General features: G+C 41.0%; 1 protein-coding gene across 2 annotated transcripts; it reads right to left on the reverse strand.

The window, feature by feature from the left end:
* Positions 1–3,921: 3,921 nt before the first annotated feature.
* LOC145397437 (gamma-tubulin complex component 2-like) lies at positions 3,922–26,539 on the reverse strand. 2 transcript variants are annotated; one of them, XM_080270500.1, is made up of 18 exons: positions 26,465–26,539; positions 24,665–24,732; positions 24,308–24,472; positions 22,752–22,944; positions 21,472–21,670; positions 20,904–21,047; positions 17,157–17,311; positions 16,590–16,718; positions 16,063–16,239; positions 15,141–15,327; positions 14,184–14,334; positions 13,176–13,406; positions 12,277–12,471; positions 11,830–12,004; positions 11,324–11,467; positions 10,345–10,416; positions 5,932–6,098; positions 3,922–4,755 (listed from the first exon to the last, which is right to left on the reverse strand). In XM_080270500.1, exons 2-18 carry the CDS (start codon positions 24,715–24,717, stop codon positions 4,635–4,637), a joined length of 2,658 nt encoding a protein of 885 aa, XP_080126626.1. In that variant the 5' UTR covers positions 24,718–24,732; positions 26,465–26,539; the 3' UTR covers positions 3,922–4,634. The 2 variants fall into 2 exon arrangements, with proteins under 2 accessions (XP_080126626.1, XP_080126633.1); XM_080270507.1 differs by lacking the exon at positions 10,345–10,416.
* Positions 26,540–27,956: the final 1,417 nt, after the last annotated feature.

Below are 27,956 nucleotides of genomic sequence, written 5' to 3' on the forward strand. Positions count from 1 at the left end.
ACCAGTATTTGAGTATATTATTTTTGTTCATAAAAATAGACTAGTTTAGATCATTTGTAATGTATGATTTTTATTCATTGTTCTGGCCCAAGATTCTAATGTACCTGTATGTGTTTAAGGAGCCATACTCTGGCTAACCTTACCCAGTGTGAACGTTGGAAATTGGATTAAAACGATGATGATAGCTAAGGTCCAGGATTCTGTAAAGTACTAAAAAATCAGAGACCCACATTAATTTTCATATACTTACATATGAGCACACTATTCTGTCCTTGTTGTTTTCTCTTGGCTCAGAATTCAGGTAGATGACTCTCTATCCAGGCTTATTTTGGTTTTTGGCTTTGTCAGACATTATTACATTATTTAGTTGAACTCTTGGTCAAGATAATGTTGTTGTTGTTGGAAGGATTTCATCACTGCAGAAGAGTAAAGAAACTTTGTAGCAGTGAAGTATCATGTGACATTTTCTCACCAGTTTAGAGCATTGATGCAAATATTCTCTCTCTCTCTCTAACAGAAACTGATTAAATCTTTCATTCTGAGACATCTCCCAGAAGTTGTCCAAAATTGTCTGTGTAATAGCCACAGTGAAAGAGAGAGAGATCCCAGTGAGAGATCTGTCATAAGCTAAATAAAATCATTTTAAAGATTGAGAAGAGATCATCTTACTGAAGAGGTAAAATACTGGTGAAGGTTATTCATAACTCATATGCCATTTTAATGGAAATGGTATATGGTAATAAAAAATGTAGATATACCTTTGCGTAGTGTCTTGTTTCGCAGTTCTGCTGTTACTCTAGTTACAACATACCAAGTCTTGCTATAGCCTATGTCAGTGTTATGTTCCACTATATCACTAAATTGATGCTGTTTCTAAATATCACATCTACTGTATTTCCATACAACTGGTACTGTAAATTGGAGGAAACTGGCAAATCAGCTTTTATAGGTAGCAATGAAACTTTAAGCAGCAATTTTTCCCTAACTTACTGTGGCAACCATCATCCACTCAGTTGATGTAGAGCCACCTTCTTTCTTCACCTTTATCATTCTTTTCTACTTGTCCCGTCTCTCCTGTCATTCTTACTACTAGTCTTTCCATTTTGTGTCTACACTGAGTGATAATCTAAATGGTTTCCTGTAACACAGGAAACTATTTATATTGCTGGGTAGTAACCATATAACCCAATAACAGGGTGACATGCAGCATACTATGGTGCCAGTTAACTGGATGGAAAGACATAAATGCAGTGTCCATCCAGGAACCAAACCTCTACACTCTTCCCCGTGTCTTGTTATGGCTAGGTGGTGTTTTCTGAAAGAGAACATTGATTTGCTGCCCTTCAGGGGTGATTGCTTGTCTCCAGTTGATGGGTCTACTTAGCCACACATACCAGGGTTGTACAACAACAGCAGCTGTAGATTTAACTGAAAACAAGGCCACAAATAATGAGGCAGTCCTCATTATAAGTTATGATGTATGCCAAAATATGTCTTTCCACATGAGTGGCACTGTCAGTTGGGATGCATTGGGTAGTTCAGCTTTGTATGCAACAATGAAAGTTTGATAGTTTTCTTTAATCAACTGTGAACATAGAAAAAAAAAAAAAAATCATCCAGACCTCCTCTTCCACTCCAGGGTGGGGTGAGATATGGTCCATCAAGCCAGAAACAAAACTTGATCAAATAAAATCATCATCATCCAGACCTCCATTCCCACCCTAGAGTAGGATGAGGAGTAGCAACGTCCAGACAGCCCAAGTTTGCCCAGTTGAATGCGCCATGCTTCCATTAACTCATCATTCAAGCTCCCAGAATACTGGCTTTACCTGATATGCCAAAAAACTTTCACCACACTATGTAGCTTCACATAAATGTATCTTATAGAGTCAATCCAAACTCCATGTTAAAAAAGGGGTGCCAAATTCCTGATCATGCACTTCTTCACACAACATTCATCCAGCCACCTCGATCTCTTGTCAGTCCCCTAGCCTCACCAATTTCCATACCTCTCTTCCTCACACTCATCCACCATATCCCTCCACCTTCTCCATGGCCTACCTCACCTCCTTCCTCCTTCAAATTCATTCAGATATACCATTCTCACCACTCTATTGTTATCCATTCTCTCAACATGACCATACCATCTCAGTACACTCTCTTTGATTCTGGTGTCCACAGACCTCCTCAGTCTGCATCTTTCACGAATCATATTATTTCGTACCCTATCCACTCTCTGTACTCCACATACATTCCTCAGCAGTCCCATCTCCACTGCTATCACTCCTGACTTTTGATTATCATGCCACACCAAAGTCTCATATCCATATCTTAAAAGCTGACACAAACACTCCTTCATGTAAGCCTCGTGCAGCTGCAACACTCAAGCCTCTGTTTTTTTTATCAAGGCCTTCATAGCACCAGCTACAGTCCTTCCTTGTGTCACTCTATTTGCACTTTTGCACATTTTCCTCTTTTTTAATCACTAACCAGGTATACAAATTCTCACCACTTCCAGTCTCTCCATTCACTGTACATCACACTAGGAGTCACCTTCTCTCTCGATTACCATCGCGTTACTCTTTTCTACATTTACTTTCAAGGCACAACGCTCACAGACATCAGCAAAACCCCGCACTAGTCTACCAAGCTCTTGTCCGGTATTTGCATGTAGTACTGCATCATCAGCATAAAACAAATTTGAGATAGTCCATCAATCATCATTCATTACCAACACCATTCCTCTCACCGTTACTCATGTTTTTACATCTCTTATCACCCCATCCATTATATACTGAACAACCACGGGAACATCACACAACCTTCTTGCACGCCTGCATTGATCATGAACTATTCACATAGATGCCCATTTACCCTTACATGTGCCTCACTACCATCATAAAAACTCTTTGACACACCTAGCAGCATACCATCTACACCGTACATATGCAAAAACCTTCTCTGCCTTTGTTGTATGCTTTTTCCATATCCATAAATGCCATAAACACTTAGTCCTTCTCACAAGCCTTCTCCACTATCTGTCTTACTGCAATATTTGATCCACACATCCTTTGCCACTTCTAAAGCCACCCTGTTCATCGCTGACTAGGACTTCTGATATATCTCTTATTTTCTGTGTAATAACTCTTCCATATACCTTCCCTGCAACACTCAATAAACTTATACCACTATAATTCTTACCCTCACTTCACCCACCTTTATTTTTTTACAGGGGTACAATCACAGCCTTTTTCCACTCTGCTGGCACAGTTTCAGTTATCCATGCTTTCTTACGTATCTCCAACGAGCACTTCATTCCACGACACTTAATCATATCTGCATACACCTCATCAACCCCAGCTGCTTTCCCATTTTTCAGCCGTTTCACAGCATTCTTCACCTGTGTGAGTGTCACATTTCCTGGCACTGCATTCCTTCTCTGCACACCCCCAAAACCAATCATGTTTATTGCCGCTCTGCTTGTCTATAAAATGAAATACTAAGTAAAATTTCTCCAATTAAATGAGCCACACTTCCATTCATTCACCACTCAAGCCCCCTAAATCAGGCTCCACCTGATAAGTCAAAATAATATTCCTTACACAGCTTCATACTCCAGTGCCTGACAGTCAATCTGACCACTGTCTAATTAAAATGGGGTGCCAGATTGGGTCAACTGATCTGCTACTGGTACCACGTAAACCAGTACCACCTGCGCCATGGTCAGACTGTCGGTGACTCAACCGGCAACCCCAATGGTTTCGCCCAGTGCAGACAATTGTATTCAGCTTAAGAAAGACCTCTCATTGTGAAGGAGTCAAGGAAGGATGTTTGCAAGGCCTTCAGTACTAGGTCTCACAATGTAAAATATATTGTAGTTTCAGATGTTACTGAAAATCTTTGGAAATTCATATGAAAAAGAAAATTTCAATAATTTATTACCCTTTTATGGGTCCTGAAAGGTATGAGGCATAGGAGGGCACATGGCTATGCCACCATAGTCCACATCATCTTAAGCTGTAGGGGACCACCCTTCATCCTTGGCAGCATTTAGATGACAGATGAACCTCCAGCCACCTCTTGGATACCAACTACTGCAGTTAAGTGCACACTCTTGTCTGACGTGTGTCCTGTTACTGTAACTGTGTTACACAGAAGCAGACATCATTCCAAGAAAAAGTAACATTCAGTCAATAATGGTCAAGCGACAAGGTTGTCATAAGAGGCCGATGTACTGTACTGTGCATGGATGTAGGCTAAGGTTATGTCTATCATTAGTGGACAAAACTATGTACGGATGCTCCCTGCCTTGTTAACTAGAATCAAAAATTGGTTTGTAACTCACTTTATAAGGTGACATTCATTAACAGCAGAGGCACAAAAAAGTATAAATATTTGGAGAACTTTAAAAACTGGTAGGAACTTAAATACAGTACTACTGTGCCAAACGCTTGAAGTAAATCTGATCGCGAGAACATCAGTCACTAAATCTTTAGTACCTGTATGAAAACAGTATTTTGTAATGTCACTGAAAAAAATAATAATAAATGCTTCATAAAGAAAAAATAAAAAGTTTGTAACTTGAAAGTCCATAAGTAAAGGAGCCATTGCAATGTGTATGAATATACAGTAGACTAATGTGTGTGGTCATCAGCGGAGAGAGGACGGCTGGATGTGTCGACGGATGAGGCCTCAGGGGAGCCAACCAGACGCAGGTGTTCATGCTTCCGTGTGTAATACTGGTTAAAGTCAAGTCTGTGGTGAAAAAGGATGAAAAATCCAGGTGAAACCTTCTATTACCAGAGAGTATAATAAAGAAAAAAGAAAAAAAAAAAAGGAGAAACTACAAAGAGATGCTTTCTGCATAACAAGGTTATATAGCAGTTTCCCTGAAACAGTTTGAGTTACGAAGGGCTTTCATGGAGAAGTCAAAAAGCTATTTACATTAAAAACTAAAACACCAATTACTTCTTGGCTTAGAGAACTAGAGAAAAGGAGTATGTGGAAATTAGAGGTCACGCGACGTAAGGTGTCCTCATGTCAAATCATAAATGCCTGAAAACGGGTTCAAAGTTCAGCAATTTTCTCACAACCTTAACTTTTTTCATTTTGATGGCTGAACTTTTTTTTTTTTCCCTTAGAAAGGTTTTTGGGTGTTGATTGTAATTCTTGTAATATTTTGGCCATATCTATGAAATTAATGTTAATAATACTTTTTTTTTTTTTTTATTACTATTATACAGTACTGAACTTTCAACCCATTTTCTGGAAAAACCTGATATGCTTAAGCAAAGAAACAACATTGATTAGAATGAAGATAAGTACCATTAAACAATATGAATGTGCTATGGTTCCCCCAAAAAAGGTCATATGGGTAGACTATAAAACTGAGAATTCCTTTTTGCGTGCTACGAACAGAGCACAACGGTAGGGACTGACGAATGACCCAGCAAAAACTCCCACCAAACACATTGTCACTCGTGGCCAGCCAATCAGTAAGTAAGGCTCGCAGCCTGGCTATGTTTTCACTGGCCACAACAGCACACGCACACACAGCCAAGACATGCTCCTCCACTCCCATACCACCACCACAGCTGAGTGCATGTACAATACTTTTGTTGAAGGACTTTCACCATACTTCCAGTGGTGGAAAGTGTTCTCATCCAAGGCCACATGATAGTATACGGGTGCAAATACCCTAGTGTTAGCCCCGGGCTCCTACGCTCCTCATGGGGCAATGTAGGATTGGATGATAATGATGATGATGAATTATCTAGAGCATGGGTGAACATACCCTAGTGTTATCCAACAAATGTGAATTTTCCAGCCGGTAGTCTGTGAACCTCTTCCATCGTGCAGCTCCTCAAATATTGTAACTAAAATGTCTAAAATCACATCACTACAACACTGAAAAAACAATATCCAACCTACCTATATATAACATTGACTAATGCATCGTTGTAGTTATCACGTCCCATTTCTGAAATGCGTTCCATCAGTGTGTAGATCATGCCAGAGAACTGCAACTCAAACCTGGAGATGGTCTGCTCAAAGCTCTGGCTGACCTCATGGCTGGTGGCAGCAGGGTCTGGGGAGTCCTGCATCAGTGATGGCAATGATAAATTTTATGTTCCACTAACTGACCTTGAGCAGTGTAATGCTACATAGCATGGGTAACTTAAAGCAGACAGTATGATGAAGTATTTGTTCCAACAAAAGTTTAGTATGGCCCCCTCCTTCTATCAACTCCTGAGTATCACTAAAGTGATATATTTTGTGATTTATAAAACACTTTGTCTTTAAACAAATTCTATAAGACTTGGCCAACAAACCAAAAAACAAAACATCTGAAATTTTATACAGCTGACACTCCACCAACCAACTTTTATCTACAATCCTTTGAGCAGAGGGAAAAGGATACTGTCCACATATTCCGTGTACCAAACAAGACATCTAAATGGGTGAAATTTCAGTGCCCGGAGGTACTTCTCATTGTACCACTTAAAGTCATAAGCTTTAGCAGCCTCCCCAGCCATGTCTAGGCACAGAAAAGGTGCACAAATAAAGAGTTGCATACCTGACAGTAAATTAAAAATAAACCTAACAACATCCCTCAGACATACACCCTTACGGACCACCTCTGACTGGGGTGTCTTGACCAACCAGACCATCAAGCATCTAAGAAACTATATGATGGCAACAGGGAAAATGCACCACACCAGTACACAGCATGCAGGCCCATCCTTGATCTTCCTGCAAGCACCAGAGAACTCTCTTATAAAGGCAGAAGTACCCAAGTGGACAGGGGAAGCTATATGCCATCCATCCATTATCTAACCCCCTTGCCCGATCAGGAGCATAGGGCATTATCATATACTGTACTATAAAACTGAACTTCTTATTCAAAAATTCAAGCTTCCAATTATGCTAAATTTAAAGGATTACATGAAATTACTTATTGGTTAACACTGTATGAGAGAGAAGTGGGTGTGTGATAACTATGGTTATTAGCTTGTAATAAAAATTATTACTATATCAGATTAATGATCAGCAAATGTTCCGAAAGTGGCTTATACAGTATTATGCATGCATACCTCATATCAGATAGCTAATGAAGGGAATGCAAGGAATTCAAAACATCATATTAATAGGCTATATAACGGCATGACATAAGAAATAAATAAATAAATACATTAAATAAAACAGCTACTTAGCACCATACATCTGTAACAGTACACATAAAGTAAATGCAGTAGGTTAGTGACCTGTATCATAGAAAATGCACAATCACCAGTCATTTCTGTTCAGATATGAACATGCCTAAGCACTCACATGCAACAACTTCACTTTTTATACACAGATTTTAGCACTATGTCAGCTTTCACAAATATTCAATGCCCAGTAATACACTTGCAGCTGTATTCAAGAACACTAAACATTACCAATAAGTATGTATTTCAAGGCAGTCAGAGAGTCAGTACTTTAGCGATTCAGGCAATAACTATTCATATTATTTCAAATATCATTATGACAGTGAAGAAAGCATGGGAGAAGGACTAAAGGGTATTTATGACATTTATGGATCTGAAAAAAGCATACCACTATATGAACTGGAGTGGAGTATCCAGGACAATGGTATGAATGGACAACTGTTGAATAATATATAGGATTTTCATGACAGAAGACAAGTACATCTTTAAAAAAATAATAATAATAATAATAATATGAGGACAGGGTTAGGCTTGTGAGGCAGAGCTACAACTATTTAGATCATTTCATTGGGGATGCTTTTGACAGTTGTCCCACTTTTATCCATTATCCTTTCTTGTTTTCTGATTCCACCTTTCCCCATCTTCTCGTGGGAAAAAACGGTCAGGATGATGATAACTGCTAGTGATAGTAAATAATGTGTCAGGGTACACTGATGTCTATGTGAATGGTTCAGTATCAGCTTTGGAGTAAGACAGGAGAGTGTGATGGACCTCATGGTTATGCAACTCTGTACTGTACATACTTGTACACAGATAGGGTTGAGAGAGAGATTAGAGCTAAGGCAGCATCCACATCAGAGCTTGTTGACATCCGTGGGAGTTCTGCATCACTGTAACCTATACAAGTGGATGCAGGTGGGTGTCAGCAAGAACTTCTGTGGAATAAAGTGATGCAGAACTCCCACTTGTGCAAGCAAGCATTCAGTGTGGACACAAACTAAGAGAGGTAGAGATAGTGACACAAAGTGATGGGTGAGGTATTTAGAATTTGATGAATGCAGATGATCCTGTGCTGCCTGCCACCTTACAGTGAACATGATCATTGCAGTAATTCAGTTTTGTGAATATCTGCAAGTGATATGGTTTGAAAGTACCAGTAAACAGGAGTAAAATCATGGCTCCTAAAACAGAAGGTAACCCTTATTATGTTGTGCTGGAGACTTTAATTGGTGGAAGTGTTTAGTTAAATATGTAAAGGAAGTGAAGAACTGAGTGGCTCAACAAAGGAAGGTGGCCTGTGCTATGATAGCCAGATATGAAGTAAAGGACTGAGTATACTGTAAAGGCCACAAGAGAATTGCAAGATGGTGTGTGAGTGCCAAAATAAATGTAATGGCAATAGACTCTGGTTCTGGCATGATTGTGAAAGTCAAGAGTGAAAGCAATATAGTACTGTACCAATGTTATCAGAAATATGTGTGGGGTATGTAAAATATATGCAAGATTTGTGAAAGATGTGGAGTAAGGAAGATTTTCAATACAAGGGTAAAAAAGGTATGTACTTCGGAAAGGATGGATATAGATAGGGTATTGTTGTAACTAACGTGACCCCAGAACATAAAACCACTGGGCTGTGAACATAAGTTTCCCTTTACCTACAACAGGGAGGAAGCTGAGGGATATTTGTATAACCAAGCCCACTACCAAACTATAGAGATACTGTACTGTAACTTGAAACTCCCTCCCCATCCCTCAAAAGGAGGACGTCTGCAAAAGGATGCCTGCTGTCCACCAGGCTCATGTTCAGACAAGCCTGGTCCCACGGCAACAACTATATTCAGTCAGCATATGTGATGTGCATTTAGTATATATAAAAAAAAAAAAAAGTGTGGATGATTTTGTATGTGAGGTGGGCCAAGGAATGTAAGAGTGACGTGTGAATCGCTATGTGGTTCATTGCACTGGGTAGACTGCTCCGATTAGTCTTTCCCTTGTACTGCTTCTGTGTTGTTTCTGGATCCTGCCTCACCTTATTACAGTGTTACATGGGAATGTGGGTGTGATGCTGCAGCTGTTGATGATGATGATTAATATGGCATCTGTTTTGCTTTAGTAAAAGAGTTGCATGCAACACAAGATGTTTCTTCACATGAACACCATTAACAATAATCTTTATCACTAATTATATATTACATAACTCAGCCAACATGCATTAATACAGTGTAAGCAGAAATGATGCAGCTGAACTCTTGGTTAATATGATCAGAGTTGATGTAATACAGCCTAATCCACACACTGGCGAAATGCTGAGACAAAGAAGTGTATACTGGTATCCTGGTATACTAGTTTGGTGTATTCTGTTAATCTCTGTAATAAATCCTGATTCAAGATATGAACACAATATGCACTCTATATTATCAAACTCATCCTCTTCTGTCTCTAACACGCTGTACACAGTTCTCGCAGTTAAGATCTAGGAACGTTTTTGTGGTGTTATCTGCATCACTTTAAAAAAAAATGAGTGTTTGGCACTCTCATTCTCTCATCCAACTAAGCTGTCATAGCAATATACTGTATTTTCAAAACTACTCCATAGAGAACATGAAAACAAGGAGCTGTGAAAATGGATATGAAACCTATGAGCAGCATCATATTTGTGTGGGTAAAATAAACATAATAGCCAATAAAAGATGCAATAGTACATTATCTTTCAGTTGGGAAACCAGAAGTGTTCCTGAGACAACAGAGGCAACATCGCTAGACCCACCCACAGCTCTGCTTGTGTACTATACACTGTACAAGAAATTTTGGTATATAATGATGGTGTTACTTCACCTACTTGTGTACTGCACAATGCCGTGTAACTCACTTCATTGTAGAAAGCATTCAAAATGTTATGGGTATATTTTTAAGAGATCATCATGAACTACAGGACAGATTAGTCCCTGCATCTAATAAGCATTCACATGAGTATCACTTAACTTGGCTAAAATACACTGTAAGTAAATGAGAGAATAAAAAACAAAAGTAAAATAACTGAAACACAACACAGACTGGGCACACACACAGGGACAACTACAGGAGGGGTAAGAACAGAGGGGATGGGGAGCTAAGGAGGGAGATTTACCAGTACCTGCCCATCTACCGAGTCTCTCCCTTCCTCTGACACCCACAGCTCTGCCTCCAAGTAGTATTTCCTCATTCTCTGGGGGGAGGGGAACAGGGGGAGAAGAAAAGAGGGAAGGGAATGGAGGAAGAAAAGGGAGAAGGAAACCAAGGGAGAAGAATAGGTGAAATGTAACAGAAATTAAATTAAAGGGGGGAGGAAACATGGGGAGAAGAAAAAGAGGAAGGGAACACAGGGTAAAGAAAAGGTGGGAAAATGAAAGAAGAAAAGGGGAGAGGGAATGGGGAAGAAAACGGAGAAGAAGAGGGAGACAGAGATATGGGAATGGAAAACAGGAAGGGAAAAGGGGCAAGAAATTATACAAGAAAGGAAAAGAGGAAAAAAAGAGGGATTAAAAAAAAGTGGATGGGAGATAAGGAGAGGGAAAAGAGGATGTTGCATGAGTGTAAGGAAGGGAAAGGTGGGACAGAGAGCAAAAGGGTGAAGAGGAAGATGTTGCACAGAAGGAGAGGAAAGGGAGAGGGAGATGTTCCAAGGGTTAAAGGGAAGGATAAAAGGAGGGTTGTGTTTCAAGAGGGAGGGGATGGAAAAGTGGGAGAGGAAAACAGGAAGGTTATAAATAAGAGGTTACAAATGGGAGGTTGGAGTGAACAATGGGAAAATGAGTATCAGTGACAAGAGGGAATGGTAATGCAGGGAAGGAACAGCACGGGAGTTATAGTACAGGGATGAAAGGGTTGGGAACAAGAGGACAACAGGGAATATATCTGTAGTTGGTATACTTGGCTCTTCTAATTTACAACACTCTCCCAAAGCCACTCATGTAATATACTTCCTATATCCATTAACTTCTGCGTAAATATAATACAGAAATGAGCAACAAGAGGCCCAAAACTAAAGGGTGATATAGTAACATGGACAATATATATTCACAAATACCTAAAAAAAAAAGTTATCCACGTCTTAAGCTACCATCTTCACTTACCTCAATGAAATTTGCAAAGGTGACACAGATGGAGGTGAGTTTGCAGATCATACGCAGCAGCTCTGGTGAGGTCAGCATGCAATCCTTCAGGCACCCACTCAGGAAGTCATTGTGGAAAGCCAATACCTCATCCACATTCTCAACCTATGGGATGAAAGTGAGAAGCTGGTAAGACTGAACAGCTGGCAAAGAGCATGAGTGAATTGCTGGTGTGTGTGACAGTGAAAAAATATGCTCAGTACTGAACTTTTCACTCTGAGGGGTCTTTCCTGATCTGAAATTAACTATATGCCATTAACCACAACAATGCTGAAGGGGTTAAGGGAGACTGTTTCTAAACCATTCACTCGGAGGGACCTCTCCATAGCTGAGCAAAGCTGTTAACCGGAATAAACCTGGTACTGAAGTGTGCAAGGGTGAGTCTCCTAGACTGGAATGGATATTCAGTTATTCAACTCTGCAAATGAAAGCATTAATTATCTAACCTACATTCATTAAACACCAACCTTCTGCATTTTGTTGATGAATATTTGCCAGTTGCGCTCAATAACCTCAAACATCATGTAATACTCAATGTTCTGGATGAAGTTGAGCATACGCTGGCGGAGAGCAAAGGCAGCAGTGTAGGTGCGAGAGGCTGACAAGGGGAAGCTCTTAGCCACCTTGTTACTCACCCACACTCTGCACAGAAAATACTGTTACCATGTTTCAAACTAATATAGTAGTAGTAGAAGTAAATGCAATCCCAGGCTCATCTGAACATAAACCCAGTGGACTGAAGGATGAGCTTGTCCACCTCCTGTCCACTGTATCCCGCTGAAGGACAGGCACACATACCTGATAAGTAAGATTTACTTTACTAAAGGTGTTCTGTTCTTAACCAAAACTGGTATGAAGGCAACTGGCTATAAATGTACACAGAGACTGTAAAATGTGATTGCATTCTCACCTACCTACAGAGCAATTTCTCAACATGTTTACAATAAAAGAGGTGCCTGAAGATCATCTGATAGCAAGCAATGGTCTTCTTATCCAGGACAAGAGAGACAGGCCAAGTGACGCGATAGCCGAGTGAGAAACCTTCCAGGCCTGTCAGCTGTAATCGCTCCTCTGAAGGGTAGAACTCTCGCTCCTCTTCCGTTTCAATGCTGTTAGGAGAAAACTAAAATCACTAGGCCTCTTTACCCTGTGTGTCAAATATTCAATCCTCACAGCAATGTCCTGATTGTCAAATATTAAACCTTTTCCATCTAAGACTTCCATTATGAGGAGGACATGCATGGAGACTACAAAAATTAAATATAAAAAAAAAGTCACCACTTCTTTGCCCTGAATAAAATTGTCTGCTGTAAGTACTAATAATTATGAAGTTCTTTATTCTTAGCTAAAAACATTAACTATGATAATCTTTAACATTTCATGCCCTAGGTCACTCTTGGGGCTAGTATAATAATCTTGTGTTAGCCAAAATAGAATGCAATGTTGGTATTTCACAGCCAAATAGGTACGGTATAGTTCTTCTACACTAACATGGCCCAGATTTTCATCCTATTGTAGCCTATTTCACACAGATCAGTGGTGGAAAAAAGACAATACTACAGCTCCACATTCTTTCCACAGCATTTCTTCTTGACCAGCATCATATTCTAGTGTTAATCTATTGTTACATGACAGCACTGAAGATGCAGAGATGGCAATTTTAGGCCAGGTTAAAGCAATATAGTCAAGGAACCATAAAATACTACCCATGGATCAGTGTGCAATATAATCACTCAAGCATCCAGGCAAAATCATCCACAGACTGAGATGAAACTAACAGACAACCCATAACTTATGATTCATGCATTATTACCTGAGAATCCTAAGCATCTGATTCATGAGGGTAATGGGTTGAAGGTCACATTCTATATCATCTTTGTACAGATCAGAATTTGCAGCTGACGTCCTTAAAGCCAGTTCCAAGAGGGACTCGAGGCGGGTGGGAAGGACGTCATCGATGTTCTTGCTCAGCTCCTCCTCACACAGACCCATCAGCTGCACCACAAAGTCCCCTTGGTCCAGCAGGAAATAGTGCTTCACCGATCTGGCCAGCAGGGTTTAAGTTTGTTAGGTTTACTGTCTCATTCTTTTTTTTTTTTTTTTTTTTTTTTAAAGTCAACAGCACTTGCACTTTCTGGAAACAAGGGCTTAACTCCTCAGCTGCGTATAGCAGTTCGGAAAGGCCAATCGGTAGACTGCGCTGCACATTCTAGAAGAGCCACGTGAAATATTGCAGCTTTTCGGTCATTTTTCGCGCCTACTGCATGCTTATGCTTGATGAGTGGATCAGGAATCGTCATTGTGGAGTGTAACCTTTGTCTCACTAAAATGTTATCATGTTTGGTTGGGTATAAGTGGGTCAAAATACATGATGAAAACATGATTTTTTAAACAGGCTTTCCCGCACCATGGACACAGGAAATGTTTAGGACCACCTCAGCCTACGGGTTAATCCACTGCCTAATATATATGACACAATATTCATTAGGCCTAACTGTATTCATGCCATCAGAGTCAAGAGATAAAAATATCATTCACACCTCTATTTTTAGATACAGGAGCATCTCTGGGAGCAGCCAGCCCAACAGTCACACCCTAAGGAATTTCACATGCAAGGTACTTCACTCTAGCAAAGCTCAATATGGTACTTCACTTGTTCCCTTCACACTAGTCAAGCATCACGTGGTGCTTCACTGCAGCTCCCTAAGGATTTTCACAAACAAGGTACTTAGTTTGAGCAAAGTCCTACGTGGTCCTGCATCTACGTAGTACTTCTGTAAAGTCCTTGTTTTTTGTTTATAAAGTGTGGTGTAACACTAACCTCAGTCGGCCCATTAGGTCCTTCTCCTTCATTAACAGCTCCAGCAGCCGTTTTGAAGCAAAGTTGTAAGTAGCCTCAATGACATCAGCGTAGGCACACTGGTGGAGGTCATACATCAGGGCTTCACGTCCTGGCCATGCACAGGTTTCATCTGCCACAGCATCAACACAGTACATCATCATCATCATCATCATCATCATCATTCATCATCATCATCATTCCTGAACTTTTTCTAACTAAAAGAATGGGTAAGGCAAGGTCCAGATAACATGGAAAGGGAAAGCATGAAAGAGAGTTATTAACACTTTTATTCCCACAACAGTTCTTGCAATCCTGGCCCATAATAAGCCCTTGACTACAATTTCAAACTGTCTATTATATTTGCTGCCTCCAAATAATTTTACTAAGTTTAGAGGCGACTTTTTGAACCTGACTGGTTGGATACAGCTTTCTTTGTCCCCTTCACTTTAGAGGTTCCCCTGAGTTTCATAAACATATATTAAACCAATACTGTTACCATAAAAGAAATAGTCACCACATTCCTGAGGTTAGGTACGTTTGGCAGGAATTTTCAAAATGTCATTAATTTTAAAATGTTCAAGAATACTTCACGAATGATTTTTGAGAAAAACTTATGTAACGAAGTCACCTTGAAATTTGATTTACTGAATTAATTATGTATTAACATAACAATTATCAGTAACAAAGTGTGAGTTTTAAATTTCAACTTTTTAAATTGCTAAAAAAAAAATACCTTAAAGAATTATTTTACATAAACACATATTTACCTGCATCAACAGGATTTTAGTGTCTTGTCTGGTGGATTATTTGGGTGCTCCTATTTTCCCCCAACCCACACCTCATTCACTCACTCTGACTACCAATTAACAATATCATAATATGTGCCTCACACAACAAGATACTACTGCACCACATCACCTAATGCAGTGCACTTACCTGACTGGCGAATGACATTGAGATATTTGCCAGTACGAAGAATGACATTAGCATGAAGCTGGAGGAAGGATGGGATGTTATGAGGGGCGAGGGTGTAGCGTTTTTCCCAGTAGTCATCGCCAAGGACTGTTCCATCCTCACTATCACCATTTTGCTCACGCCCACTCTCACGATCCACTACCATGAACTGAGGAATTATTTAAATGCTGTGATTAATACTACCTTTCTGACACTTTCTTTTGTATCCAAGTCCACAACACAGTATGCAGTCAAAGTTTCTAAACTTCCAGTGTTACCTATAATGCTGATCTGCCAGTTTCTCACATTATTTCCTGCCGCAACCCAAGACCTCTAACTACGCAATCACTACCTCCCTCAGCCACACCATCCACTACACTACATGGAAGCACATCCACACACACCAAGGAACATCAAATCAACACCCAGCACATGATATCATACACAAATACTGTCATCTCACCCTCCTTGCCCGCCTCAGACCAGCTTCCAGAAGTATATCCATACTCAAATCACTCACCACTCCATTCAGTCACTCAAAGACAACACACAGCTGCATGCATGGCCTCCTGATGTCCACCCTTCTGAATTCTATCTCCCTTGCGAGGACAGGGTCCACTTGGCCAGGCTGAGATGTGGGTATCATCCAGCCCTCTTGAGTTATCAGAAGAGGTTGGATAACTCCGTCACTGAAGCCTGTCCAGGATGCAACACAGCATCCCATACTATTAAGCACATTATGCAAGACTACATTGCACACAAATGCCTGCACCAACAACACAATATACACTCCTTGAGAACTCCATGGGAAAGCCTAGTCTCGGCCGTGGCCTCCCTCAGGGACTCGGGGCTGTTCAGCCAGACTGCCTAAGGAACAACTACTACTACTACTACTAAGCCTCACCTCCTGATATGGATCTGCGATGATGCCCCGGTATAGCCACTTAGCCAGAATGTCCATGTAGGGGGCAGCAGCAGCCTGGGTAAGGAACAGCATCACATCCTGTAGTTGGCCACACCCGGTCAAGCTCAGAGTGCGGTCATGTAGCAACGACAGGACACCACCACCATGACCTTCAGACTGCAATGTGACAGAGGACATTCATTATTCTGACAAGGATTGAAGATGATGCTGTACTTTATAACTCTTCTGATACTGATAAAAATCTGTGACTTCTTGATGTACTTGTGGCCCCAAACTCATCCAGACATAAACAAGGTGGACAGTAAAAAGATGGCCACTTCAGATGGGCATTCCCAGAGATGTTTTGTTGAAGCCTTTATAGACAAAACAAAATGAAACTTAAGTTGAAGGACTGTCTTGGCTGTGACAGCTTGGTGAATGAGATCAGCAGAGTGTTGTGGTGTTAGGAGGCTGAATTATACTGAGATATACTGGACTGTTTATGGCTGACACATGTGTTTACTAACCTTGGAAATGACCTTGGTGACAGAGGCTAGGAGGTCCATCACTGCCATGGTTTTCTCAACATAAAAGTAGAGTTTGTGTAATGTCAGGGCCCACCGCCGATGTTGCTCCTCTAACTGAGTCACCAACAGCTTTGGGAATAAAATTTTATCACTGTTAATATTTCACCATCAAAAACAGCGACTGTATAAATATTATTAGTTGTAGCAGAGCAAGAAGAGCATCTACTGACAGGATAGAGAAGTACAGTGAGGCAAGAAAAACATGACTGGACTACAAATCAATAGAGTACCAGTAACATTGGAAAAGAAAGACCATAAGTTGTGGTAAGAAGCTGTACATGGGACATATGGTATATAAGAACACCACACAATGTAACTAAAGCATTTAAAAATTTTCTTGTACTTTATATTCTTTTTTGTGCCTTACATTGGTGCAAAATAATGCAAACTGAAAGAACGTACAGTGGGAAGTATCCGTACATTAAAAATAAATTTACTGGAAAGATGACACAGTGCTTGCCTAAGCAACACAAAACCTATCACCTCACAAGTGGACGGCTAACTGACCAAATAATCCTTGATGAGAGAGGTGATGGCTGCAGCAAGGGCATGGTTGACAAGCCCATGATGGTAGTGGCTTCTCGTCTCCACAAATCTTACAATCTGGGAGTAGTGGCCGCACAGAGGCAGGATTCGACTCACTAATGTCCCCAGTGAAGGCTCTGGTTTCAAGAGTAAACATTAAGATACTAAATCAATAAGTATCAATACCGGTACTATATGGTAATGAAAATGCAACATACTGAATATGATGCTGGGTGCAACTGCACATGCATAATTTTAGTCAGGGATAAAGGGATTTAATCCCCAAGCTAGGCAACTATGGCCATATAGCCCTGCTAGATTACAGGAGTGCGCTACCACTTCCGGCACGGCAGCCCTGGGCGAGGTTCGAACTCAAGACCCTATGGTCACGAGCTTGGTGCTCTACCTCTGAGCCACCGTGCCCCCAAGTCAGAGATGAAGTTCATATACTATTCCACTGCATTTCATTCACAGTCAAGGCACATGCATCACTTTCCCCCCTGACACATCATTTCAAAGAGAATAAACTATGAGCAGTGAAACATACGAAGCATCTCTCAGTTCAGGAATATTAGCCGGCTGAGGAGTGATTACCAGAAGAGGTGATATCTTAGGCACACTCTTTTCCCTGACCGTACATGAAAACTACAGAGGAAGTTTGAAGTTGATACAATGGCATAAAACAGCAATTCTTCCTTTCTACAGCTGACTGTCTGGAACAGTGTTGTTTTTAACCCCTTTCAAGTCAGTGATCAACGGTTTATTTTATTTCTGCTACCTCTAAGCAATGGTAAAGTTGGGAATGTGAAGGTGGATGGAATAGTTGGTGAGTGGGGTGTGCCTGCTGAGATAGATGAGAATGGGAGTGCGTTAGTGGACATTTGTGCTGGGAGGGGGTTGGTGATAGCCAATACCCTCTTCAGGCATAAAATGATTCACAGGTATACATGGCGAGTGATGAGAAGGGTGGGTGGTGAACTGAATGAAAGGAAGGCAATGATTGTTTATGTGTGTGTGGATGAAAGGATGCGAAGATGTGTAATGGATGCAAGAGTGTATAGAGGTTGGGGGTGTGGACTTTCTGACCACTACTTGGTGATGGCCAGAATTAAAGTACAAGAAAGTTGAAGGAATAGAAGAAGGGAAAGACGAGAGGAAGGAGTAGTTGCAAGGAGAGTGGAAAGGTTACAGGAGGATGAGAAAAAGGCAGAGTATAAGAGAGAAGTGGAGGAACGATTGGGCAACTATGAATTGGAGCAGATGGGAGACGTGGAAGGTGTGTGTAGAATATTTACAGAAGAAATATGTGCAGCATGTGATGTGGTGTGTGGAAGGAAGAGAAGACGGAGGGGGGTGCAAGGATCAGCGTGGTGGACTGAAGAGTTGAAACAGGCTGTGGCACAAAAGAAGAAAGCATACAATGAATGGATGAGAAATAGGGGCGTGGAAGAGGTTGAGAGGTGGAAGAGAGAGTTATATGTAGAAAGGAAGAGAGAGGTGAAAAGATTAGTAAGAGAGAGTAAGAAGAGAGTGGATGAAGAATTTGGAAGAAATTTGAGTGTAAAGTGGAGGGACTGTAAGAAAATGTTCTGGAGAGAGGTGAAAAGAGTAAGACAGGGTGGAAGTGAAGTTAGCAGGGGAGTGAAAGATAAAAATGGTAGATTACTAGTGGAGAAGGGAGAAAAAGTGAGCAGATGGAGAGAACACTTTAAGGAATTGTTGAACGTAGAGGATGGAAGTAATGAGAGTATAAGTGGCTGGGGAATGGCTGGGAGAAGGAGGGAGGTGAGAAGACAGGGAGAAATCAGTAGGATAGAAGTTGTGGAAGCAATGAAGAAAGTTAAATCGGGGAAAGCCCCAGGAATTGATGGAGTGTGTGGTGAAATGCTGAAGCATGGGGGAGAGATAGTAGTAGAATGGATGTGGAAGATGTGCAGATTGGCCTGGGAGGAAGGTAGAGTCCCGGAGGATTGGAAGTCAGGTATAATTATTCCCTTGTACAAAGGAAAAGGGGAAAAAGAAGTGTGTGGTAACCACAGGGGCATTTGTCTTCTTAGTATAATAGGAAAAGTGTATGGTAGGATACTTATTGACAGAGTTAGAGAAAGAACAGAGAAATTAGTTGGAGAAGAACAGGGAGGCTTTAGGAAGGGAAGAGGTTGTGTAGATCAGATATTCATTCTCAGATCTTTAGTGGAAAAGTTTCTAGAGAAGGGAAAGAAGTTGTATGCGGCATTCATGGATTTGGAGAAAGCATATGACAGGGTGGATAGACAAGGATTGTGGAAAGTGTTAAGAATATATGGAGTAGATGGAAAGTTGTTGAATGCTGTGAAGAGTATGTACGATGGTGCGAAGGCTGCAGTGCGTGTGGATGGTGAACTAAGTGAATTTTTCTCTTTGAAGGTTGGGTTGAAACAGGGATGTCATGTCTCCATGGTTGTTCAATCTGTACATGGATGGGGTAATAAAAGAGGTACAAGGTAGGGTAGTGGATGTTGGAGTGGCCATGGTGAGAGAGGATAGTGTTTGGAAACTCCCTGTACTGTTGTTTACAGATGATACTGTGTTGCTGAGTGAAGACGAAGGAGAGCTGCAAGGCTTGGTGGATGAGTTTGGGAGAGTGTGTAAGAAACGGAATCTAAAGGTGAATGTAGGGAAGAGTAAAGTGATGGTCTTTGAGAGAGGTGAAGTCAGTGAATGTACAGCGAGGTTGGATGGTGAGGAATTGGAAAATGTGAGTACGTTTAAGTACTTGGGTAGTGTGATGAGTAAGGATGGAGGTTTGGAGGGTGAAGTGCTTGAAAGGGTACAGCAGGGAAGAAAGGTTGCTGGTTCTTTGAAAGCAGTGATAAGAAACAGGGAAGTGAGCATGGAAGTGAAAAAGTTACTACTTGACAGTATTGTGATACCAACTCTAACGTACGGAAGTGAAGCTTGGACGTTGTTGGAAGGACACAAGTCAAGAGTGAGAGCAGTGGAAATGAGTTATTTAAGAGGAGCCTGTGGAGTCACATGGAGAGACAGGCTGACGAATGAGGATATAAAGGAGCGTTGTGGTGTTGATGTGGATGTGATAGGAAGCGTTATGAGGAACACACGTAGGTGGTTTGGCCATGTGGAGAGGATGGAGGGTGAAAGACTGATGAAGAGAGTGTATGTGAGTGAGGTGGAGGGGGAGGCCGAGGATGAGATGGAGGGATGGGGTGGAGAGGTATATGAGAGAGGGGGGTGTGAGCTGGGAGCAGGGGAGTGAAATGGCGGGGGACAGGGCGACTTGGAGGCGATTTGTTTGTTGCCACCCCAAACGGGATTGAGGCGTCTGGCAATAGATAGATAGACAGACCTCTAAGCAATTATATTAAGCTTGTTGGGGACTTCTGAACCAACGAAAGGGCTCATATACAACCTTCAATAACCCCTTTAGTATGCTGGCACTCTCCTAAGTTGAATAAATAGTCCAGAAAAAGCAAGAAGAAAACTGAAAAACACATGACTGGAATGAAGCAATTAATGGGAATATGTGTCAAAGTGGTGCTTATGTCTGGAGCTGACCACTTGGTGCAGGTGGGTAAATAATTTAACATGAAGCATTCAGAATACTAGACAATTATATTCACTGGCTTCCTGAATTTAACTCAAACATTTTAGGTAAACTAACTGTGCTATAAGTAATAGCACTGTAGTGATGAAAGATAAATATGTACATATTTGTTTTCATGTTCTTACCAATGGATGGGTCAACAGTGAAGGTAGGAGGGTCATAACTGGTTGTGGGTAATGTGACGGTGATATATGAACCCTCCACACCCACCATCACACTCAGCACATCTTCAATGAGTTGGTGCTCCTGTGATGTTGATGCTATATCACCTGTACAACAATGAAAACAAACACATTACAATTAAAGTTCTGTGCAATACTCCGAGACTTTTGCTACATACAAACCAAGCATAAAGGACAAAACAAATCTATTTAACTCCTGTATGCTGTCTGACAGGTGTGGAGAGGGATGCCTTCACATAGTGGCACTGGTATAACCATTTTACAGACACCCCTCAATTCCTTCCCTATCCCCTGAAAGGAAAATGGTAACTGCAGAAGGGTAACTTCTGCCTGTAGGCAAACAGATTCACATCGAGATAAGCCTAGGCCACAACACAACTACTAATACCAATAATATCTGCATTACTGTCTGAATAATACTGCTCCAAGTTTATATTACCGTACTGCTAATTTTACACATGGCTGTACGGAATTCCTGACTACAGAACTATAAAGCATGATACAAACTTACCCAAGGCAGCAACCTCTTGCCTCTGTTGAGCCTTGACAAAATCCATTGTGAGATATGGCCTGTTCTTGAGCCACTGTGGCATGTCAGGTCCCAGGCACTGGGTTCTTCTCTCTCCAATCCTTTCACCTCGGCCCTCCCCAATCCTCACACTGCTAGGCGCATGACTCAGCTGAGATTCACGCAGTAATCGTTCACGCAGCTATGACAGTAAAAAAAATTCTGTATTCATGTTTCACCAAAACAAAAATGCTATCTATTGAAAACATGACTAATCTGCCCTTAATTCTAGTGCATACTGGATACACCAATGCACAGAACATTAAGAGAATATATGGATGAAATCAAGATTTTTAATAAATACTGTACAATGTCTTGATGCTTCCAAATTGTTTTGTTCAGCTTAGGAGAGCCCCCAAGCAGTAAGGGGGTAAATGAAGGTTAACAAGCTCCTGCTGGAAAAGCCTCTCCAGAGCTAAATAAAACCATCTGGGGGCATCAAGAATATACCAAAACATACAATACTGGAACGAATGAGTTAATGCTCACACTCTGCACCCATTCTCTATATACTGTATATCTCAATATGTTTACTCACATTCATCATTTCCACAGTAGTGATGATGAGGCAGTATAGTAAACTGCTGATATAAAAGAAAACAAGACCAATCCCAGGCAGGAAACAGTTCAAGGATTTTTATTTTATTATTAGAATACAGTACAGTAGTCTTAAGTAATCTTAATCAAGACCCTTTTACACTCATCACCTTGGTATGGTCTTATCACCTTCTACTGGTATCTAATGACCAGTACTGAAGATAGCCTAAATAAAAACAACCCCATTACCACCAACACCAGTCCTGAAAGTGACAATCCTAGTATGTATTCAGCAAGAAAAGTGGTATTATTACTGCCATGGTGACATATGAAGGTGTATTGCTACATCTGATGCACTTAAAATTCAAATACCTAACCCCTCACCTCAGTGAACTTTGAACTTCTGTGCAGTGAGTGTTTCTGTGAAATTTCATCAAACAGACTATCTAAACTATAGTCGACATATTTTCGCCATCAACTGGGTCACTCCCAAGACTTGAATACTGGGTCATGGCTTCCCAAAATTTGATGCCTTAGTTACGGTACAAGAATGAGTCTCTTTGGTTATTGATCAATTCAACCCTCTAATTGAAATACCCTTGGCCATCAACTGAGCTAAAAAGGGTTAGGGACCTTCAGGTTGGAGCAAAAATGTCAATTTCATTATACATGGCCTAACTCCTCACCTCATTGAGCTGATCCCTGGACAGCTTGGTCTGTGTGGCCTGCTGGACATCTGAGAGTATGGCTGGGACTGACGTGAGTGACAGCCCATCCTCACACAACCTGAGCCGAGAGCTGCCCTCCACTGCTCTCCGTGCCTCATCATTTCCCACCAGTCCTCCCAGCACCTCTACCAGGCCATCCAAACCCTGCACACTAAGGACCATTTTGTCAAGTTTCAGAAGCTTTCTAGTACCTTCTATTTAGTGAAATAACTTTGCATATTATACTAAATACTACTGGGCCTTGGGATAGGCTACTGCCCCCAAGATATAGGCCCTGAAGCCTTTGCCCAGAGTCGGACACACATTAAAAAAAAAAAAAAAAAAAAAAAAAAAAAAAAAAATATTCACTTTTATGTTATTCACATCTCTTAAATATCAACACAAATTGTATAACCAATAACCCTCACACTGGATAGTTCAAACATCCTCCTTGCAGAAATAACTGATAAAAAACTTACAGGGAGCTCCTCAAGTGATGAGAATATGATTGTACATCACCATAAATACAGTTAGTACTGTAGCTATACTGTTTTGCTTTTCCTTCAACCAAGTGCATTTTCATTTACTTTTTATTCTTACTGCTAACATAAACTTTCCTTCAACTTTAGAAAGATGTCTAGTACCAAAGGAGATGATGATGGCTGTGTTTAACCCCTCCAGTTCAAAAACTTTCCTATCTATCTATCTATCATCCAATTCTACATTGCCCCATGAGGAGCGTAGAAGCCCGGGGCTAGGCAGTTGGTCCCGACATTTAAGATGAGAGTGACCAGCCTCACTCATCCCTGAGTGGCATTACACGAGCAATCAACCCCAACCACGCCTTGGATATAAACCTTCACCGGCTCAATCCAACTGGAGCGCAATAATTACCCACTAAACCACCAGGCGCCAAAATTTGGTTATATGGTTAACACCCAGCGCAGTAAATGGTTTCCTGGTGTACAGGAAACTGGCTTGTCACTCAGTGTAGAGTCACCCACAGGCAGAAGGAAGAGAACAGAATGAAGGAAAGAAAGACAGAAGAGGGAGTGTAAAGTTGCCCATAGGCAAAAGGACAAGGAAAGAATGAACGAAAGAGGATGGAAGGAAAGAAGGATGGAAGAGAGGAAAGGGCAGACACCCGAGAGCAGCAAAAACTTTCCTAAGGTGAATAAACTAGATACTAAGAACTTGGAAATTTTATCAGTGCACTGGACAGATCAAGTGCCCAGATAATATGTGCCAAACTGTGCTTATCTTCATCCTATGATATCTGCATGGATACTATTACTGTACAGTACTTGCCTAGTTTTACAGTATGAAACTGATAATTCACACACCTAAACTTCTGCCAAACACCAGCCAGTAAAATATTTATGATCAGCCTATATGATCCAGTTAAATGCTTTATCTGATGCACTTATGGAACATATCCATCATCCATGACTATTACCTGATCCACCTCTATGACAGGCTCAGACAAAAGAGGAAATTTAATGACTGCTGACTCTAATCCTGAGATTATGACATACTTGCGGCTCTTGAGCTCATGATACTTGTTGAGAAAGGCATCAGGGTCAGGTGCAGCTTGTGCCACAGCCTTCACTGCCCCTGCAGCCCCAGCACCACCACCCCGGCCTCGCTCCACACTGTCACGCAGCTGCTCAGTATACCTTTCAGCTGTGTCTGGACTCAGCCTACAAATCAAATCAGTGCTACAGTCATTGATTTCCATATGAGTTGCTGCTCCATCTCTACCCTAGCATCTGATGGGGATTACCTCACATAATAGTTTCATCTTGACTAAGCCAAATTTGTTATGACAGCATTTCAAGCGTGTAAAGGAATACCTGACTGCACAGTCTACAGGGAACCTTGCTGTTACTTACCCCAAGAGGGAGAAGAGTTCACTAACATGATGGTGGATCCGGAATTCACTCATGGTCCACGCTTTACCCTGCAATGTAAATAACAGTTAATATCATTTCTTTAACCACTTCACTGCAGCTGGAGCATATATTCAAGCTAACACCAGAAGTCTGTTTAAAAGCAAGAAATCCTAGCTACCGGTATCAGAGGCTTCTAAAAAATAATGATCCCTCATTTGTTTCATTTATAACGGCCCCAACATGCTTGCATGCATAGGCCTGTCACCTTATGGCAGCTCTTCATACTGCTCGATCTCTGGCAGTCTCCCTATTCAGTCCCTTATCCCTGAGGTCACACTCTATGACCTTGTCTCAGGTCTTTTTCAGTTCACCTCTTGTAACCCTACCCCCGATGTTCACGCTTCTCACGAGAAGTGTGAACATCGGGGGTAGGGCCACACCCAATTGTCATCTTCCAACCTCTCCACATGCCCAAAAGATCTCAATCTACCCCTCCTCATCACAACATCAATACACTCTGTCATGAGGTCTATAAAAGCCCATAATGCTAAGAGGCGAAGCAGAGATCCTCTCTTTCGCCCAGTGGTAACATGCACGCGTATCAAGCGCAAGAACCTGAGTTCAAATCCCGGCCTGACCAGTGTGATTAATTTTTGAAGTTTCATATTGTGAGGTGTGATCCACTGCATCCCCAGTAGCGGCCTCCGATGTTACACTACCGTGTGTTTGAAACTGACCAGAGTAATCACAAAGGAGAGAAAGGAGTGATGTAATGGGGTCTATAAAAGCCTGCATTGCTAAGAGGCAAAGTGGGGATCCTCTCTCTGGCTCAGTGGTAATGTGCACACGTATCAAGCGTGTGGGCCAGAGTTCAAATACCGACCAGACCAGTGTGACTGATTTGTCGTTTCCTTTCGGTTATTACAACTCTAGTCCCATCATTCCTTTCAACTCTACCATCATAAATCTAGCTCCCCCAAATCTTGCAGGACAAACAATGATAACGTTAAATGAGCCATCACTGCTACACACGAGAAATTGTCTAGCAGAGTGGAAGAGCAATGTTACGTATAAGCCACCCTGTACATCATGGGGACAAGATCATCACTTCCATACACATCACCACAGCCCAGAGGATCAACAGGGTGACAGAATCTCTTTAGGAACATAAATCTCAGCAATAAAGCCAAAGTTTCCCTTGCATATACATTCTGCAGGTGCAACACTGTACTGTATTTGTCAACAAAGCATACTGTTCATGTCCAGTTGCCTTTCACTGCACCCAGGCCAGGGTAAATCCAGATGTGTCACCCAGGATGTCAGCATCAACTTATTTATTTATTTTTTTTCACATTATTAGTGTTTAAATTACATATATTGTATCTATGGCTATTGTTTAGCTATTTCTCACAAAAAAGATACAACCCATTCATGGTTGATCAACTATACAGTAGGCTTCACACCCATATTCTGAACTTCTCTCTCTTGGTGTAAGAGTTACATAAATTATATCACAATGCCAAATGTTAAGTTGGGCAAGAGCAAAGGGATGCACAACTCATTATTTCTGAAAGTAACAAAGGGCAACACCTTAAAATTATTCTTGGATCTACCCCTGCCTCCTGAAATGTCTAGGCCTAACTTAATTAAAAGATACCGTGTCTAAATTTGCTACATCCCTAAATTCAGGGTTTTATAAACACAAGATCTGACAAATTTTGAAACCACTACCGTACCGCCCTTCTTAGGATATAAAAATACTACACATTTCAGCACAACTGTGAACATTACCGCTATTACCTGGTGATGTATGCATGTGTTTTACCGTCCAAACCATCGATCACATATTAACCCTAAAACTCCCAACTTCATCAAGGCCCGTCTCTGCTAATGTTTTGAATCCCCTGCGCCGTAGCTTCTTGGGTCAGGGTTTTCGCGCGCACGTTTACAAAAAAAAAAAAAAAAAATGGAAACAAATTGATTATCATGATCTGTGCTTTCCTAAATAAAATCGACAAACACAATGTGTTGTACTAATTTTAACTATTTCAACCGCAGTTACGAAAATGTTCGAGAGTAAAAAACTTGTCACCAGACGAATGCTTATAGTTTATCTGAAATGTCTTGTCAACTCGGTTGACTGCAGGTTTAAGCTGTCCTGCAATCCACCATCCTCATTTTAGGGGACAGGTAGAGTGGAGTCTTTTGTATAACCAGGCAGCAGAGCAACCGATTATACCAGGGCCACCCACTGAGCTGTAAAGTAGTGCCACCACGTGAAGGCGTCCCTCTCCAGTGAACACAAAAGTCAGAAAAAAAGAAATGGGATAAAGGAATCACAAGAATAAGAAGTACAGGAATGAACCTGGAAAGAAATGGATGTGATTTTCAATGTGTTGATGAAAGAGGTAATGTACAGTAGTACAAATGGCAGATAGAGAATGCACATGAAAAGAAAAAAGATAAAAAAAAAGTTGGAGGACTGGATATGTGGTACAGAAAGAATGGAGTTATATAAAAACTGAGAAACCGACAAAAAAAAAAAAAATGACGGAGGCTGGCTCTCAAACTGCATGAGTCAGCAGATCGCAAGATACAACAGGGGGAAACGTGAAAGAGAAAATGCATGGAGGTGACTCCTATATATTTACATTTTTTTAATGTACTGTACGCATTTTCATACGTATAGCCTGCTACAACCATCCATTTACAGTATATCATTTGTTGATTCTGCTGCTCATTATGTTCTTTCAGTCCACCAACGCATACATATATAGCTTTCATCACCACACTGCTTATCAGAAATAGAAACGTTGTTAAACCCATACAGATCAGTGGCTCCCATTATTTTCATTTATATATATTGCCACCAGGTGATAGTAAGAAGTTTGGGAAACTCCTCGGGCTAAAGAGGTGAAAAATAGGGAACCATGCATATATTCCTTTAAATTATTAGGAAAGAATGGATGACTTCTTTTCATTTACTATTACCGTGGCCTTGTACATGCTCCCAAACATTCCTGGTACGTTACCATTACCTCCGTATGTTTTAGTACCTCTCACCAAGTAAATTTTAATACAAGAAATTTAAATATAAGAAATTCCCGCGAAAATATATATAAGTATAATGAATCAATATTGAAGTATAAGGGTAGGCTGTGAGAAGAGATGAGAGGTACCGTAAATATATTGCGACTCTTGGGGAAGACCAATAGTGATGCTCTTTTGTTACCCTGAACGGAGTCGTTCCGCGTTCAAACCAAGCGCCAAAAGTGTCCGTGGACGCCATCTT

The sequence above is a fragment of the Coenobita brevimanus genome, chromosome 5 (genome assembly GCF_032717465.1).
Source record: "Coenobita brevimanus isolate Jiangsu-jjx chromosome 5, ASM3271746v2, whole genome shotgun sequence".
In the NCBI taxonomy this organism is placed as follows: domain Eukaryota; kingdom Metazoa; phylum Arthropoda; class Malacostraca; order Decapoda; family Coenobitidae; genus Coenobita; species Coenobita brevimanus.

What these genes read in the sequence shown, in the direction of transcription:
- LOC145397437 (XM_080270500.1), bottom strand. Translation starts at nt 24,717, where the DNA reads ATGAGTGAATTCCGGATCCACCATCATGTTAGTGAACTCTTCTCCCTC. An exon ending in GCAAGAGGTTGCTGCCTTGG is followed by an intron (nt 21,048 to 21,471) that starts GTAAGTTTGTAT and finishes ATTGTTGTACAG; the next exon opens with GTGATATAGCATCAACATCA. An exon ending in CAGATGCTTAGGATTCTCAG is followed by an intron (nt 12,472 to 13,175) that starts GTAATAATGCAT and finishes TTCTCCTAACAG; the next exon opens with CATTGAAACGGAAGAGGAGC.